The sequence below is a fragment of the Aquarana catesbeiana genome, linkage group LG04 (genome assembly GCF_042186555.1).
Source record: "Aquarana catesbeiana isolate 2022-GZ linkage group LG04, ASM4218655v1, whole genome shotgun sequence".
Classification (NCBI taxonomy): Eukaryota; Metazoa; Chordata; class Amphibia; order Anura; family Ranidae; genus Aquarana; species Aquarana catesbeiana.
In genome coordinates this window covers 382,448,600-382,467,082 of record NC_133327.1, presented here as the reverse complement: position 1 = coordinate 382,467,082, position 18,483 = coordinate 382,448,600, and the positions used below count along the sequence as shown (strand labels likewise).

The 18,483-nt window shown below is 47.0% G+C and overlaps 1 protein-coding gene across 2 annotated transcripts in view; it reads right to left on the bottom strand.

The window, feature by feature from the left end:
- Positions 1 to 15,999, bottom strand: part of LOC141140222 (amine sulfotransferase-like) — a 92,835-nt gene extending 76,836 nt beyond the window's left edge. For both annotated transcript variants that reach the window (XM_073627141.1, XM_073627142.1), the window contains exons 1-2: positions 15,848 to 15,999; positions 14,273 to 14,452 (exon numbers count right to left, since the gene is read on the bottom strand). In XM_073627141.1, the coding sequence (XP_073483242.1) occupies positions 14,273 to 14,429 (157 nt within the window). In that variant the 5' untranslated portion in view covers positions 14,430 to 14,452; positions 15,848 to 15,999. The remainder of the gene's footprint in view (positions 1 to 14,272; positions 14,453 to 15,847) is intronic.
- Positions 16,000 to 18,483: the final 2,484 nt, after the last annotated feature.

Here is an 18,483-nt window from a genome sequence, read left to right as displayed (position 1 = left end):
TTGTGGGCTGCTGAACATGGCCCAAATCGAGGGGGCTTGCGCAGCGGAGGGCGCATCCGGTGCTGGTGGGCGGGGCAAAAATGGCAAGGATCCACGGCATCCAGGCGCTCCTTGCATGGGATGTTGCAGATGGCGGACCAACAAGCTCCAGATGAGTGGTCAGAAGGAGAGCTTTCCTGCTCGGAGGAAGAGGATGCGCAGGGTCGCGCGGCACCGATGGATTCTGGAGCGGTGGCTGTTGGGGGCACTCCTGGTCAGCCTAGTAAGTCCTCTGCATTATCTACTAATTGTTTTAATGTTGCACTGTGTGGGTTGTTGGGTGTAGTGGATGGGGTTGCTGCAGTGCCTGCCAGAGCCGTGCCACAGGCATCTGTGGCCGCGGTGGCTGGCCCACAAGTGGCGGGCACTCCGCCTGCCACTTCCGAGACAGAGGCGCAGCTACAAGACTTGCTGGAGGGTCTTCGGGATTTAGTGCAGCGATTTGCAAGAGGAAAAGGAGACCAGCCCCGGCAGGTGTCACCGTGGGTCCAGTCAGTTGGCGGGGCTATGGTGGATGGCGGGGGGATGGGCTTGAACAGAGTGGCCCCCCACCCCCATCACAGGTATCACACTGGCCCCTACGGAGCTTACTGTAGCGCCCCCGGCCATGGTGTCGGTAGGTACGAAGGCAGGGGAGAAGGCCAGAGCATTGCAGGAGGTCACGGGTAGGACGGATGTGGTTAGGATTGCTTATGCAGCAAAATGTGAGGTGTACGTGTGCTTTGAGGGGCCTTTGGGGGCACATTTGAAACAGGAAGTCCGGGAAAAAATTTGCAAGGGTATGTGGAGATCTTCTCTTTACTACCCCTAGAGAAATCTAACTTAGATAGGCTTAAGCCTGACGACTCCAAGAAGGAGGATGAGGAGAAGCGGAGGTACAGATTGATTCCATGGACATTCGCTAACTGGCTACAGGCGTTCGCCATAATGCCAAGCGTTATAGGGGAGAAGAGCCCTGAACACTGTTCAGCTCTTTCTTGTTACATGGGCACCATCGGAGAGGCTCACCAAGTCTAAGGGGGATCAGCATGGCTAAGGTACGATGAGCAGTTCTGGCAGCGCAGGGCCGTCCATCCGTCTGTCTCTTCACTGGGATCACAAAGACATTAGCCTCTGTATGCGTCTGATGTCCTCAGCTCGGGCCCCGAGTCAGTTTTTTCCAGGGGGGGCCGGGGGTGCACCTTCTCCAAGACAACTGTCCAGGGCCGGACTGGCCTACTTGGATACCGGGAGATTTCTCGGGAGGCCGCCTGCCCTCGGGCCTGCTTTGAGTTGCGGCTGCAGTGCTCCCTTCTCTCCTGCTCCTGTGTATCATAGAGCTGGCTGGGTCTGTGTTCGGCGGCGGCACTGTAACACGTTCTCGCCCCCCTAGATCGGCTCATGTGATAGTAGATAGAATCAATGTTCCGCCTATCACATGAGCCAGTCTAGGGGGCGGGGCCGTGTTACAGCGCCACCGCCGCCGAACACAGACCCAGCCAGCTCTTGTAATCCACAGGAGGAAATGCCCGCCCGTACAGCCCGCCCTGTGTGCCTGGATAGGAGGATCGGCAGGGGGGCCGCATATAGAGGAAATGAGCTTTCTATATTCCTCCATGTAGATGCTGAATGCTTGCAGGAGGGAGAGGAGGAGAATCAAGCATTCAGCGGCTGCATGGAGGAATATAGAAAGCTCATTTCCTCTATATGCGGCCCCCCTGCCGATCCTCCTATCCAACTTCTTTTACTGCCCCCTCCCAGTTCTCCTTGTGCTCCCTGGCTCCCCCCCGTCCCCCCCCCAGTTCTCTCCACCACTGTTCTCTCTGCCCCCCCCAGTGCACTCTGCCCCCGTGCTCTCCACCCCTGTTCTTTTTGGCTCCCCCACCAGTGCTCTCAAGCTCCCCCCCAGCACTCTCCGCTCCCCACTCCTGTACTCTACACTTCCCCCTGCATTTTGCCCCCACCCATGTGCTCTTCAACCCCGCCAGTGCTCTCCACCCCCCATAATGCTCTCCAGTCCCCCGTGCTTTCCACCCCTGTTCTTTATGGCCCCCACTGGTGCACTCAAGCAGGGGAGGGCTGGCAGCCTTAGGCCTGGGGGGCAACTCCAGTCAAGTGGCCCATTGAACTATGGAATTAGCTCACCATCACCAGTGCCCATCAATACAGCCTCACCAGTGCCCCTCAGCACAGCCTCACCAGTGCCCATTAGCACAGCCTCACCAGTGCCCATCAGTGCAGCCTCACCAGTGCCCATCAGCTCAGCCTCATCAGCGCCCATCAATGCAGTGTGTGCAGTGCCCATCAATGCAGTCTGTTCAGTGCATGGGGATTAGAGAGAGGAAAGCCGCTGGATTACACAGAATAGAGATCTCCCACTTACCCAGCATGGCTGATGTCACACGAAGTCCCACCTCCTGGACTGGCTCCTATGATAGACGCCATCAGTGTGTTGTCTATCATAGGAGCCACTCCATGAGGTGAGACTTCGTATGATAGCAGCTGCCAGGTATGCAGGAGATACCCGCTCTGCGTAATATGGCGGTGCTCGTCCCCCCCTCTGAGGCAGCCCAATGGGCCCAACAGGATCCATGGTAGGGTCGGGCCTGGGCGCCCTCTCAATGCCCCAGATTGCGGTGCACCCTCCCTGGATTGGCCCTGCACAGCGGGGACAAAACCGGGGACAGACTTAATCCAGGGACAGTGTCCTCAGTCCGGGGACTGCCCCAGGAGACCAGAGACATCTGGTCACCCTAGGCTAGTGGCCCGTAGGCCCCACAGGCTATGGCCACTAACCTGTGGGTCCTGCTGACCTGTAGGTTCTACTGGCCACTGACCTATGGGTCCTGCTGGGAGCTGGCCATGGGCTGTGGGTCCTGCTGGCCATGGCCAGCTTCTAGCAGGATCAACAGGCCATGGCCAGCTCCCAGCAGGCCCACAGTGTTGAGGGCTATTTTGAGGTTACTGGGTGAGCACTGGCCTAGGCAGGGTAAATAGGGTGTATGGGGGGGTAGATGGGGTGTGGGGTTTAGCTGCAGTTGTCAGGGTCTCTCACCTCAGCGATGGCAGCTGCCCGTGTCAGCTCAGCAGGTCCTTGCATGGCCTCCTCTGGTCCTGGGGGCACGATGCTGCTGTCCTGGGGTCAAATAAACTTGCAGCCTGAGCCAGTCACGTAGGTCCCGACTCCATGGCGCTCCCTGCTGCCTTTGCCTGCCTCCAAGATCTGGGAGTTGTAGTTTCCTGGCTGTGTTGCGCTGCTCACAGTTCTCCACCCACCGGGATCTTGAGCGCGCATGGACTACAACCAGGGGCGTATCATGAAATCAATGGGCCCCTGTGTGAGATCCAAAGTGGGCCCCCCCCCTATGCAGTGTGAAAGGCAAAGTGCGCTGTTGCAAAAAGTGGGCATGGTTTAAGTTTCACTAAATTTTGGGCGTGGCTTAAAGGGGTGTGGATCCTGAGATGACTTACATAGTTCAGAATGTGGTAATGTTAAATAGGGAGTACCTGGGTCCTGGCCCTGCTGAGTGACTCCAATCATCAGGACCAGGACCCAGGTACTCCCACTATGTACACCTGGGCTGGGGCATCTTCCTTATCGAAGAAACATGTGCGCCACTCCACTCAGCAGGGCCAAGACTCAGGTACTCACACTGCCACTCTATACACCTGAACTAGCTGGGGGGCTCTCTTACCAAAGAAACACGTGTGTGTGCCACTCCACTCGGCAGGGCCACCAGGTACTCACAAGTCTGCTATTCCCGGCCGCCACAGTGGCCACCGCGTCAGTACAGGCTGGAGCAGCTTCCAATCCAGTCCTCACGTCTGCACCCAGCTTTCTCTCTTCACAGCTCCGCCCTTGCAATTTGTAGAGTGCGCCAATGCTGGGAAAAGATCTTCCAGTGCCCAGGGCAAACTCTTCACCCCCATATACCCCCTTCTAGCACAAATCCCCCCTCTCAGCACAAATCCTCACTCCCCATTTTTCTGCCGCTATCTAACTGATCAAATTGGGACTTTTTAGTTCCTTATTTTTGTCGTATTGACATATGTATCTTTATCTGGTTCATCGGGATCACATCTGAATGGCTTCTCATCCATCACCAGCACCTGCACTTTATTGAGAAAAGACCGTAGGTTCAGCATTACATAAATTATCCTGCTCAGGACTTTGAGGAAACTGTATAGACCCGGGTCTCCCCTAACATGATTCATAAGGGTGCGAGTGCATGAGTGACGGATGAATGTGGAATGTTCATGGTGGCCACCTGCACATAATAGGACTGTTGCCCTATTTTTAATACATGGTTTTGTGGATAGTTGCACTGTAGTAAATATGACACAATAAAATTATTTAGGTTTATAACAGCCTGTTCTTGAGCGGACCATCTTTTTTCTCCCCCCCTTTTTCTCTCCTACTCCCCATATCCCCCTTACAACATAAATCCCCCTAAAACCCCTTAATTCACAAATTATTTTGCTCCCAATCCCCCCTCTCCTCTAAGCATAGACCCCCGCCCCCTCCATCTCCCCCCTCTAGCAGCAAAAATCCCCCCTTTCAGCATAAATCCTTACCCTCACATAACCCCTTCCAGTACAAATCCCCCTTCTCAGTACAAACCACTGCCTCCACCTCCTTTCCCAGCTCAAATCCCCCCTTAGCAGAAATCTTCCCCCATCTTTCCCTCCCAGCATAAATCCCCCTCTCAGAACAAATCCTCCCCCATTTCCCCCTCCCAGCATAAATCCTCTCCCGTCTCACTTCCCAGCATACATTCCCCCTCCCAGCATAAATCCCCCCCTTAGAAAAAATTCTCCCCCATATTCCCCTCCCAACATAGACCCCCCTCTCATCACAAATACTCTCCCATCTCACTCTCCAAAAATAAATCCCCCCTCTTAGCAAAAATACTCCCCCATCTCTCCCTCCCAGCAGAAATCCCCCCTCTCAGCAAAAATACACCCGATCTTGAACCTGTGCCTCCTTCTCTTCCCTCCCAGAACAACCCCCCTCCCCCCAGCTCCTTCTCCTGTTCTGTAAGAGCAGACTGATATGCTGGGACTTGTAGTGCCCTACACTACAGGGGACTGAAGAATGGCAGCCCACTCTGATGGGACTTTTAGTGCCCTCTCTGGGACTGAGGAATCCTCAGTCCCACCACAGTCTAGGGCACTACAAGTCCCAGCATAGGAGGCTTCCATATCTCAGCCCCCCACAGAGGGCACTACAAGTCCCAGCAGAGCGGGCTGCCACCAGTCCTCCACACACAGCATGAGGAGACTGGACAGCCTTCCACCCCCGACACTCACTCCTTGGCTGCCATACACTCCTCCACACTCTCCCCCTACAATGGTGTCCTCGGCTCCTGGCCGCCCCTCTCCAGAGTCTGGGCAGCATGTCGTGCTGCATGGTCAGGCAGGGGGTGGGATTTCCCCTTGTGTGACACATCCTGGCTCCCAGACCCTGGTGCAGCACACAAGGCTGCAGATCACTCCGCCACTGGTCAGGCACCTCACTGGCTGTGGGCAGCAGTGGTGGCCGGATCTACAGACTGGGCATCGGTGGATGCGGCCGCCGACTTCCTCAGAGAAAAAAAAATCATCAGTGGGCAGCAGGCGGCCGCTGGCCGTTTTGCATATAAGTTGGAACGGCCTGGGGGGAAATTGCCACCCTGCCCCCTGGCCCAGCCCACCCCTGCTCTCAAGATCCCCCCCATTGCTCTCCACTCACCCCTGCTCTTTGTACCCCCAGTGCTCTCAGCCTCCCGTGCTCTCCATCCCTGTTCTTTTTGGCCCCTCCAGTGCTCTCAAGTCCCCCCCAGCACTCTCCACTCCCCACCCCTGTGATCTCCACTCCCCCCTGCTCTTCGCCCCCACGCATGTGCTCTCCAACCTTGCCAGTACTCTCTGCTCCCCCTTCTCTCCAGCTCCCACCCAGTGCTCTCTACTTCCCCAGGACCAGAGGACAGGCTGACTGGGGCCAGAAAATGAGGACGGCTGAAGGTGCAGGTAGCCAGGGACCACTCCATCTCACAGCAAATAGATCCTCTGGAAGGAGCACTGTCCCCATCCAAAACAAGAACAGACCCTGCCTGCTGCTGGCCATCATGGATATCCTGCTGGCATGCAAGGTACCGTACCGAGCATCAACAACACACCTTCCCACAGACAGGGACTGCAGACTGGGACATGGGGCACAGGAGGGGCTGCAATGATGGGCACAGTGAGGCTGCATTCATGGGCACAGTGAGACTGCATTCATGGGCAGAGTAAAGGTGCATTTGATGAGCACAGTGAGGCTGCATTGGTGGGCACAGTGAGGCTGCATTGATGGGCACAGTGAGGCTGCATTTGATTGGCACTGATGAGGCTGCATTTGATGGGCACTGGTGAGGCTGCATTGAGCTCCTGTATCATGTCTGCAGTCTCTGAGGGAGTCTGGAGAGGAGCCAAGAGTGGGAGCACCACCAGGATGGGGGTCATGGGAGAAGTCAGACGTGTGTGGACTGTGGAGAGGAGACAATAGGATAAAACCAGAGCCACCGAGCTGGAGCCGACTGACTGAGCCCTGCACAGTGCACCTGAGAGGAGGTCAGTGACAGCACCACCAGGCCAGTCTGAAGGGGGGGTCACTGATGTAAGGGGGGAGTGAATACGAAAATTTAAGGGGGCACTGATATAAAGGGTTTCCCCCTTATATCAGTAACCCACCCCCCCTTAGCTTAGTGTATTCTTTCTGCGGAAGGTGGTCCCCCCCCCCCACGTTCTGAGTTCCTGGGGTCCCCCTTCATGATTGACCACTTACCACTTTTAACTGGAATTTGCTTATATATATATATATATATATATATATATATATATATATAGATATATATATAAAGCCCTATGTGATTTCATATCTGTCTTATCTTTATATAATACACTCTTCAAATGTGCTTTAAAATGTATGGTTTTCCCTTTCATGAACAAGAAAATAATGACATTATGCTGTTGCGCTGGTATAATAATGCTGTGGGACTGGTTTGAAATTTTTTCTAGGGCTGGATTTTATTCCCAGTCCGGCCCTGCAACTGGCCGGTAAAAAATGGGGTCCCTGCTGGTAATACAATGAGGGATCATGTAAGTTTGGGGGTTCCTGCCATTTTAAGCACCGGTGTTCTGGATGTGGAGGTTCACATCCCATGTCCCACTGCTTCAACAAAGGTAAGGGCCGCGCCGGAGAGTTTTCTAATAAGAGGTGAGGGGGGAAGGTTGTAACCTTTCCTAAATAGGTACCTGGACCGGGACTCGGCAAGGCTATTGGGCGCAGGATTTTTGGAGGGTTTTAGGATCCCATGTTCTTTGGCTGCAGTCCCCGCCTATGGCGCGGAATTTGCGTTCTGTATTTCAGCATCCTGGGGTGGTTTCCGAGAAGTTGGCTAAGGAAGTGGAACTGGGTCGTATGGGCAGGCCATTCTCTGTTAAGCCTTTGCAGGACTTAGTGATTTTGCCTCTGGGGGGGTGCCTAAGAAGGAACCGCATAAGTTTCACCTTATTCACCACCTCGCTTTCCCCAAGGGAGGTTCAGTCAATGATTCTATAGATCCTGAAGCATGTACGGTGTCTTATACTTCCTTTGACGCAGCTGTTGGGTGGGTTCGCTTATATGGAAAAGGGGCGCTGATGGCAAAATCCGACATTGAATCCGCTTTTCGTTTGCCTCCAGTCCATCGGAACAGCTTCCTCTACTGGCAAGAGGAATTTTATGTGGATCGATGCCTGCCCATGAGCTGCTTCATTTCCTGCACCTTGTTCGAGACGTTCAGCTCTTTTGTGGAATGGGTAGTTAGAGACGTATCACGTCTGAATTCCGTCATTCATTATTTGGATGATTTCCTTTGCATGGGTGTGTGCGATACTTCTGTCCACATTGCAGCACATTGCGGGTAGATTCGGTATTCCGTTGGCTGCAGATAAGACATAAGGCCCGACTACCGTAATCAGTTTTTTGGGCATAGTTCTAGACTCAGTCGCTATGGAGTGCCGCCTGCCGGAGGATAAATTGGTGGCGCTCAAGATGGAGATTCGGGGGATTTTGAGACAGCACAAGATTCAGCTTCGGAAGCTACAATCGCTGCTGGGTAAGTTAAATTTTGTATGTCGCATTATTCCCATGGGTAGGGTGTTTTGCCGACGGCTGTTGGCAGCTACAGCAGGGGTTAAGGCCCTGACCCATTTTATCCATCTCAATAAAGAACATTGAAAGGACTTGAGGGTGTGGCACGTTTTTGGAATCTTATAATGGTCGATCGGTTTGGATGTCCAGTCTGGTGAGTAACTTCGACTTGGAGCTGTTTTCGGACGCAGCCGCAACAGGTGATGGGGCTTTCTATCAGGGTCACTGGAGCGCGGAACCTTGGCCACGTTCCTGGGTAGACGCGGGCTTTCTACGTAACCTGGTTCTCCTGGAACTTTTTCAGGTGATGCTGGCTATGGAAATCTGGGGTGAGTCTTGTCGGAACTTGAAAATACAGTTAAATTGTGACAACATGGGAGGGGTTCAAGTCATCAACCACATCTCAGCGTCGTCACAGCCAGTAATACAGCTGCTGTGCCACACGGTGCTGCGTTGCTTGCAGCTGAACATTTTTCTATACGCTGTCCACATTCCTGGTGTCGACAATACTTTGGCTGACTCCTTGTCTCAGTTTCAGTGGTAAAGGTTCAGAGAGCTGGCTCCGGCGGCCAAGAAGGAGGGGGTTCCTTGTCCCGGATGGCTATGGGAGATTGCCTTGAAGTGGTGAGTGAGTCCAAGTGGGTGGCCTATGCCAAGGTATGGCAGGAATGGTTGGGGATGGTTATGCAAGCCGGGGTTGAACAGGACAGGCTGGAGGTCAGGCTGCTGGTTCTTTACTTTGTTTCCAGGAACATGGAGTGAGGTGGGTCGGTGTCTGCCATTGAGCGGAAACTGGCTGGCTTGGCCTTTTTCTTCAAATTACAGGGCATGGCGAATTTTACAAAGGATTTTTGGGTCGATCAGGCTTTAAAGGGGTATCGGAAGCTACCCAAGCGCCAGCATGCTAGGCGTTAGTTCTTGTTACATGGGGATGCGACTCCTTTATCTAAGTTTCAATTGGTGTCAGTTTTTTGGAAGAGTCTTGGGGCAGTGGGTTTGGATCACACACAATATGCCTCGCATCAGGGCGGCCATGGAGGACGCCCGGTACGTGCTGGACGTGGCGGCTGTAAAACAGATTGGTAGATGGGAATCCAAGAGATTCTGTACCTACATTCACCCACAGTTGTTGTTGGAATAGCCGTTGATGGAGGGGGAGGGGTTGTAGTGGGGTGCAAGTCTTTATGTGTTTTTCATGTGTGGTGTGTGTTCATTGTTTGTCTTGGTGCTATCCTGTGGTGTTTTTGTTCTTTTCTTTCAGATGGTGTGCAACTACGCCTCGTCCGGATTATGGGCCACTCATATGCTTTTTGGGGGGCCAGACAAGCTGACGTTAGACCCGATGGTAGGCAGCTGGGTATTTCTAGGAGGGAAGTGTGTATTCCCTGGTTGGGGATACCCGGGATCGGCCGCCTGACATTTTGGTACTCCATGTTGGCAGGAACGATTTGAGGGTTCGTTCCATTCGAGAGCTAATTATAGATGTCAAGTTTGATTTCCTGTGGCTCCGCACGGCCTTTCCTGACATGCTGGTATTGTGGTCTGACATTGTGGCCCGGACGACTTGGCACCTGGCGCGGTCAGTGGCAAGGCTCAATAAGGCCCGTATAAAGGTGAATTGAAGATGAACGTTTCATTATCATACGTCTTCTGAGGCAGTGCCTCAGAAGACGTATGATAATGAAATGTGCGTAAGGCGGAGTCACGCACTGACATAATTTCCGGGTGTGATAGCGGTCAGTGAGCCTGTGGAACGCAGCTGGAGCGCACGCTGCAAGCGAGACACACCATGGGTCTGAAGCTGTCATTTCTCCTGTAGTTGTAAGACTTTGTAAGGAGTTTCCATAGTATGGAACATTTGTTTTTATTTCTTATTTTTACTTTTTTTGTCTTTCTTTTTTTATTGTTTTAACTTTGGAATAAAAACATTTCCTTATTTAAATACTACACTATCGGAGCCCATATCTCATTTCTTGCATCAAAACCTTACCTATACTGGATATTGGAGAGAGCATTAGGAGAGGAGTACAGCTGGTTGATTTGGGCTTGGAGAAGGATCTTTTGCACACACAATTCGATCCAGCTGCAGGATATCCTTGGAAGGTCCATAGGAGCTGGATACTGGTTGGTAAAGTTGGAGCCCGGCTGCATAATCGGTGCATCAAGCCTATATGCTATGCGAGATACCCCTGTAGGGGTTACTGGAGCTGGTGAATGGGGACCCAAGAGGGGGTGCACTTAAAAGTCCCCTGGATTTTGTTCCTGTGTATCGTCACCAAGCACCTATCACATAAGACTTTGGTTGGATTGATTTTTTTAATGTATTTTTTGGACTTGGCACGCTAAATTTTTGGGGTTGTTTCATATAATTTCAACTATTTTTTAATATTTTATATTTGTCTTACATTTTTGGAACTATATATTATTTTTATTTGATTTTTATTTGATTTATTTATTTATTTTCATAAACCTATATTTTTGTTATTGTAATATCACGTTTTTTTGTATCACTTCTAAACATTTATTTATATCTAGTTTATTTGGCAACCTAGTGAGGTTTGCAACACTAGCACATGCACAATGATTTTATCTTGAAGTAGTTTTTCATGGGTTTCATAGGTTTCATGGACATAATAACACCCAAGGACCAATTTTTCCACACCTGTTTGACAGGGGAGTTACATTTCAATTTATTACAGCAAGGCTAATTTTTGCTTTCATCAAGAGTACCTCTAGAAGGTTACGGGGTGAAGGCAACACCAACACCCAAAGACTAATATTTCAGCAAATGTGTGACAGGGATGTCAAATTTAATTTTTTACAGTAAGGCCAATTCTTGCTTTCATCAATAATACCAGTTATGGGGTGAAGACACCACCAACACCCAAAGACCAATTTGCCTGCAACTGTGTGACAGGGGCATCAAATCTAAATTTTTTACAGCAAAGCCAATTCTTGCTTTCATCAATAATACCTCTATAAAGTTATGGGGTGAAGGCACCACCAACACCCAAAGACCAATTTGTCTGCAACTGTGTGACAGGGGCATCAAATTTCAATTTTTTGCAGCAAGGCCAATTCTTGCTTTCATCAGGCGTACCTCTAGAAGGTTACAGGGTGAAGGCACCACCAACACCCAGAGACCAATTTTTCTGCAACTGTTTGACAGGGGCATCAAATTTAAATTTTTTATAGAAAGGCCAATTCTTGCTTTCATCAAGAGTACCTCTATAGGTTTACGGTGTGAAGGCACCACCAACACCTAAAGCTCAATTTTTTCACACCTGTTACTTCTATCCAAAGTCTGCAAAAGTTAAAAAAAAAATTGTTAATCTTGGCCTGAGTGTACTAATATGGCTTCTTCACATAAGACTTGCTCACTGTGGTGCAAAAATGTGTTATTTCCATCCAAAGTCTGCCACCAGAATTTATTAAAAAAAATCTCGTTCCAAGTGCATTAAATTGTGGCCTCTTCATACAGACTGGCTCCCCAAGCTATTGTTTACAAAATAAAGAAAGCTTGCAGGGAAAATTAATTTAAATATCTTTTTTTTCTTTATAAATGTCAGTTTTGTTGCAGCAGGTTCTATAAATGGTACAGATGCGCCACTTTACAGGCAGACTAAGTGGACCCCCAGGCAATATATTTAAAGGAATTTTTGATGTTTATCATTTCACTTTAAGCATCATTAAAATCACTGCTCCTTTAAAAACAATCTTTTTTAAAAGTTTTTTTTGCATTTGGACATGTCCCCCAAGGCAGTAGCCTTGCCCCCATACCCTTTTTATGGTCAATAAGTTGCATATAAGCCTTCAAAATAGGGACTTTTGTTTTTTCAAGTTCGGGTCCCATAGACTTCAATGGGGTTCATCATTTGGGTCAGAACTTTTGCGATATTTAAGAGTTTTGACGTAAACCATCTCTAGTCCCATCATGCGCATGTGCATCTCCTTGCTTGTGCAAGAGATAACTCGACGACGTGCAGAGTCCTCTGCGTTCTCCAATGCCTGGATACCCATGCTTGTGGGTACAAGTAGTGTGCCGACGCAGGAATGTAGTCCTGTGACTGTGGGAGCGCACATGCATGGGCTTCTCCATCAGATTGCCACTGTTAAAGGGGCACTTAACTGATGAAACTACAGGAAATGGGACAAACAAAGTAAGAAAATTAGTATAAAGAAATATATTTTAAAAAATAGGTGAGACTTTTTAATAAAGGCTATTGTGAACGAACATAAATATTAAATAAATTATGAAGATTTAATATCACTTTAATGAGATGAGTCCCTTGTGCTGATGCTGGCTGTCCTACTTGAAATCTGAAGCCCCTGCCTCCATCCCATACCCCTGCAGCCATAAACTTCCAATGTTGCAGAGGTTAAAATATAACTAAAGGCAAAACTTTTTTTTTGTAGTTTTGGATAGAGGGGAGAGGGAGAAGAAGGTTTGTCAGTATTCATTGCTGTCTGTGCCCCCATTAAGGAGATTCACCCTCTCCATTTGTCCTGTTTACCATGATCATTGAAAGGGAAAGTAAAAGAAAATCCCACATTTTGGGTTGTCCCCTGAAAAGTAATAGAGGGGAAATCTTCCAATGGGGACACTAGTTCTAGTGACCTGGGTGTCCCCAGGGAATTCTCTTGATTTGTAGGGATTTTCTCTCACTTCCTGTTTGGCTATGGGACAGGAGGTGAAGAAAAATCTCTGCAATGGGACACAGATGGGGAAAAAAAAATCATCCACTGCCTGTGATAGGTCAAGCACTTGCATTACCTCTCACAGCCCGGAAGATTATGGCTACAGGGGAATGGAGGAGGCAGAAAACTTTGAATTTCAGCTAGGACAGCCAGCATCAGAACTAGGGATACTTCTCATTAAATGTAAGTACTGTCCCTTGTGCTAACTTTTTTATTTTAATTTTACCTAAAGTTAGACTCAAGAAATGTTGTTATAACAATTTGCTATGCAGTATCACTTATAATGTAACTATCACTAATTTGATAGAAATTTAAGAAAAAAAATATTGTAAATTCTTCTAATCCTTTTTATTTGCTTTAACAAGTCTATGTGTGTCAGAATTTTATCAAAGTGTGGACTCTGTTCAGATATCTGATTAAACAAGCCAGTGAAAACTGGTTCTATTTCACAACACATTCCTTTATTTAGTTAAACAACATGCCCATTTGAAATATTTGGGTTTAATCCAAAAAGTCAAAAAAAGAAGCACAGAGACTCCTTAGGACTGAATGGAAAATGTAGCAATCCATATGAATATTCTGACAAGTGGCTCAGTGGCATTGTTGACTGGAAGAGTGACAAAAAAGTATAAGACTTGCAGGGGGACTGGGGGTGGGCCAAGGTACTTTAAATGAGTAACTGCAAATATAGTGAAGTTACACTGTAAGGCAGGGCTCCATTTCACCTTGCAAGTAGAGATGGCAAAAAGAGAATTGTATCACAATAACGCAACACAATTATCTGAGGGTCCTTCTGAAAACAGTGTTAATAGAATGGACTTTTAAAGTGGTTCTAAAGACGTAAGGTAAAAAACTTTCTGTGCCATAGGATCACCCTCAGCCCCCCTTCCAAAACTCCTGGAGCCCAATTTCAATCCAGTGCTCTACCCAAGAGCTATAGCCCACTCCGTTCTCCTCCTCCTTACAGGGTAGATTGATAGTCAATCAAATTCTATGACGACGGAGCGGGGGGCAGGGACAAGCCACGCTTTTTGTGTCTATAGACACAAGCAGCACAGCTTAGGATTGAGCCTGCAAGAGTGCGCCCATAGAAAGTAGTTTTCTATGGGGGCACTTGCCGAAGGGAAGGAGCTAGATACAGTATGTCTGCAGAGGGCCCCAGAAGGAGAAGATTGGGGTTGCACTGTGCAACACCATTACACAGTGCAGGCAAGTATGACATTTTTACTTTATTTTTTATTAAACAAAAAATAATAATAATAAAGATTTACAAGCACTTTAATAGGTTCTGCTTTCTGCAATCCACACATTCATGTCAGAGAGAAAGTTTGAATACAATCAATTATATTTGACTATTTCTGAACTAATTTCTAGAATTTCTGCAAGCAATGGTAAACCCACCTGATTTTGGATATGTAATCAAGAAAACATCATCATCTCTTATTTTAAAATCATGTAGGGAGTCTATAAACTCTGGTGACATAATTTCCTTCAAGAAACAGAAGCCTTTATACCAGTACAGATTACTGTCACGTGGCACAGGAGTGATTGCAGCCATTGTTGCAGTAGTAGAAATGTTACCTGTAATAGAAGGTAATAAAAAGGAATTAATAAGTGGAGTATGGGAAAGACTAATGCTAAATGTATATTCTTTTCTTAGAAACTGTAATGTTTGACATTTCTGTCATATTTGAAGCAGTGATCTCCAAACTGTAACCCACAGGCATTATGCAGCCCTTTGCTTGCCTTTATCCAGGCATTTGGACACCATTCCTCCCAATGATATGAGGCACTATTCCTCCTACAGACGCCAACTATGAGGCACCATTCCTTCAACTGACACCAACTGTGGGGCATAATTTCTCCCATTGACACCACTGATAGGGCACTATTCCCCCCAGTTATACCAAGGATGGGGCACTATTCCTTCCATTGACACCAATGACACAATTTTTTTCACTCCCACTGATGACCGAACATTTTCTACTCCCACTGGTCATAATCCAGCCCCCCAAAAATCTAAGGACAATGAACTGCCCCTTTATTTGAAAAGTTTGAAGACCCCTGATTTAAAGCATAAGGGCTCTGTAAATGTGTCTACCATGAAAGCCTTCCTTCAGAACTCAGTAAGAACACCATATACTTTCTGTTAAATTGTTTGTTTTTTTTCTTTAGTGGGGTCAAATTGATGTTCGTTTTTGAACATATTGATGTGAAAATTTCAAAGAACATTTTTTTGCATAAAGCCTTACAGAGCAGACAAGGATTATTCTATTGAGTTATATTTTGATCTAGCTAAACATGTGAACAGCTTCACAAACTGGCAGGTAATGTCTTTATGAAATTTTAAAATGCATAGAAAGTCTACTTGACTAAAAACAAAATGTACAATATATATACTGTATATCGTTCAGTCCTCAACATAATAAATACTGGCCATATGCAAAAAATATATACATTCCCTTTAAAGTATACACATCCTACTGGGCTTGGATACTAGGCAGCTTTCACGTAAAGACACCACAGGATGCAAAAGCACCAAACTGACTATACCTAATTAAACACCTAGTTCCTTATCCTATTGTCAACCCTTGTATGCAAATGGTCACAATGACGAAAACACTTTAGATTCATTTTCTCTAGGCAGAACCATGTTATATCAAAAACTTGTACATCCAGAATCGTTTTTTTTTTGTCAGAACAATTTTCTTATTTGTGCAAGAATTACTACTGTGGATCTATTTTCCAACTACATTTTTACATCTTACAATTATTTTTTCTCTATTTTATATAGTTATAAAAGTCAGTTTAAGTACTAAACAAAACGTTGATAACAGTCACTGCATGTTATTGTGAACTACACATTTACTTCTTAGAATATATTTAAAATAAAGTTTGGAATATTATAAACAATCAAGCATGCATAACATCTGTTAATACATGAAGATAAAAAACAGCATTGTTAATAAGACTGACCTTTCTATGTACACCTGTTTTTAGCTCCAAGATTTGTAGTTAGTACTAAACTCACAGCATTTCAAAGAAGGGATTTTTATTCATCTCGCCAAATGAATTGTATTAGTAACTTAACTAAACAGTTACGACATTATAAAGTCCACCCCCTTTCCAATGGTTACAGTCCCTGGGCTTTAACTAATGAGCTCCCAGCACTTTCAGTAATAGACAGGGTGTGTACAGTTTACTGCAGATTTTAATGCCTAACATTTATACGCTTTGTAGGGAATCAGGCTCAAGGTAGGGACACACTCACAGTTTCATGTTTAATCCAAAGGATAGTCAAAAACAGAAGGAAAAGTCCTCTTGTCATAACTTATAAGAAAGTAAACTTCTGCTCTACTATGCCTTACTGTATCTGTGGTCTGATAAAGTCCTTGGTTAAAGGTAAGTGTCCTTTACAAAGCAAACAATTACAGCCGAGTTCAGTTTTAAGCGGCCATGCTCCTAGTTGCCTCACCCACCACCCCCAGAGCTTGGACCATCTGCCTTAATCAAGACCTAGGCAGAAAACATGCGGTCCACAGAACTGAGCGCCTGTCCCTCCCAGAGCTCTATCAGACTCCCAGTAAAACAAGCCCCAGAACAGGCTTTACTAACATAGGGGAAAGAACTATCTTTCTTTACTATGAAATCATTGCTGCTACCTTATATTGCAAATCTAACAATCCGTGGAGGAACATATATACCATTGTTCACTTCACCTCTTCATATCCCCCTGCGCTGCTCAAACCCGTGGGGTTGAGCACCTTGGGCAAACAAACTGTAAACTCTGGAGATGGCATCAGCGTTAGCTTGTTGGCTACCAGGTCTATGTTCTACTATAAATTTGAAATTCTGTAGAGCCAAGAACCATCTGGTAACTCTTGCATTTTACTCCTTATTTTGGGTCATCCACTTGAGAGGGGCATGGTCAGTTAAGAGCCTAAACTGTCACCCCAACAGATAGTATTTTAATCTCTAAAGAGCCCATTTGATGGCTAGACATTCCTCTTCTACAAAAGTGTATCTTCGTTCAATGGGGGTCAGTTTTCTGCTTAGGAATGCTATGGGGTTTTTCTCCCCATTCACAATTTGGGACAACACTGCACCTAATCCCACATCCGACACATCTGTTTGCACCACAAATTCCTGTGTAAAATCCAGGGTAATTAAGACAGGGCTGTCTTTATGTTCTGGAAAGCTTTCTCAGCTTCTGGGGTCCAAGTTGTCACTGGGGACTTCCCCCCTTGGTAAGATCTGTAAGGGGAGCAGCCAACGTATCAAAATTGGGGATAAACCTTCTATAATAGCCTATTAACCCCAAAAAGGCTATCACCTGTTTTCTATTAAGAGGTCTTTGCAAACTTGGCAGTTGCATGGATTTTTGCAACCTGGGGTTTTACTATCCCCCTGGCAATAATGTACCTCATATATGGGACCTCCTCTAATCCCACAGCACACTTCTCAGACCTTCAATACTGAGGGCATTAACCACAGCCTGCACGTTAGGCAAGTGGCTCTCCCAGTCTGCACTAAAAATTACCACCTCAACTAAATATTCAGATGCAAAGGCTCATGGGGTTTAAGGATGCAATCCATCATCCGCTGAAAAGTGGCTGGTGCCCCATGTAGGCCAAATGGCATCCTCTTATACTGCCAGTACCCCTCAGGAGTAGAGAAGGCTGTCTTATCTTTAGCGTGTTCTGTAAGTGGTATTTGCCAATACCTCTTCGTAAGGTCCAGGGTGGTGATATGACAAGCATGTCCTAGACACTCAATTAGCTCATCTACCCTGGGCATTGGATAAGTGTCAAATTTTGACACCTCATTTAGCTTTCGGAAATCGTTATAAAATCGGATGCTGCCATCCGGCTTGCGAATAAGGAAGATTGAACTACACCACTTACTATTTGATTGATTTGCAGATGCAAAGGCTCATGGGGTTTAAGGATGCAATCCATCATCCGCTGAAAAGTGGCTGGTGCTCCATGTAGGCCAAATGGCATCCTCTTATACTGCCAGTACCCCTCAGGAGCAGAGAAGGCTGTCTTATCTTTAGCGTGTTCTGTAAGTGGTATTTGCCAATACCTCTTCGTAAGGTCCAGGGTGGTGATATGACAAGCATGTCCTAGACACTCAATTAGCTCATCTACCTTGGGCATTGGATAAGTGTCAAATTTTGACACCTCATTTAGCTTTCGGAAATCGTTATAAAATTGGATGCTGCCGTCCGGCTTGCGAATAAGGAAGATTGAACTACACCACTCACTATTTGATTCTTCTATTACATCAAGATCCAATATCCTACTTATCTCCTTTGAACTTCTGGGATGCAATAGGGTTTTAGGTTAATTTTCACCCCTGACTCGGTCACAATATCATGCTTTATCATTGAAGTTAACCCTGGTAAATCAGAAAATAACTCTCTATTTATTGGCAGAAATTCCTTGGTCTCTTGTTTTTGACTTATTGACAGTGCCTCAGCGATTTCTACCCCTGGTACTGAAGAAGAACCTGCGGCAGTCATGGCCTAGGGCACTTGGACCATAAGGGACTCTGTCTTTCCAGGGCCTCAATAAATTCACATGGTAGATTTGGTAGGGCTTGCTTTTGCC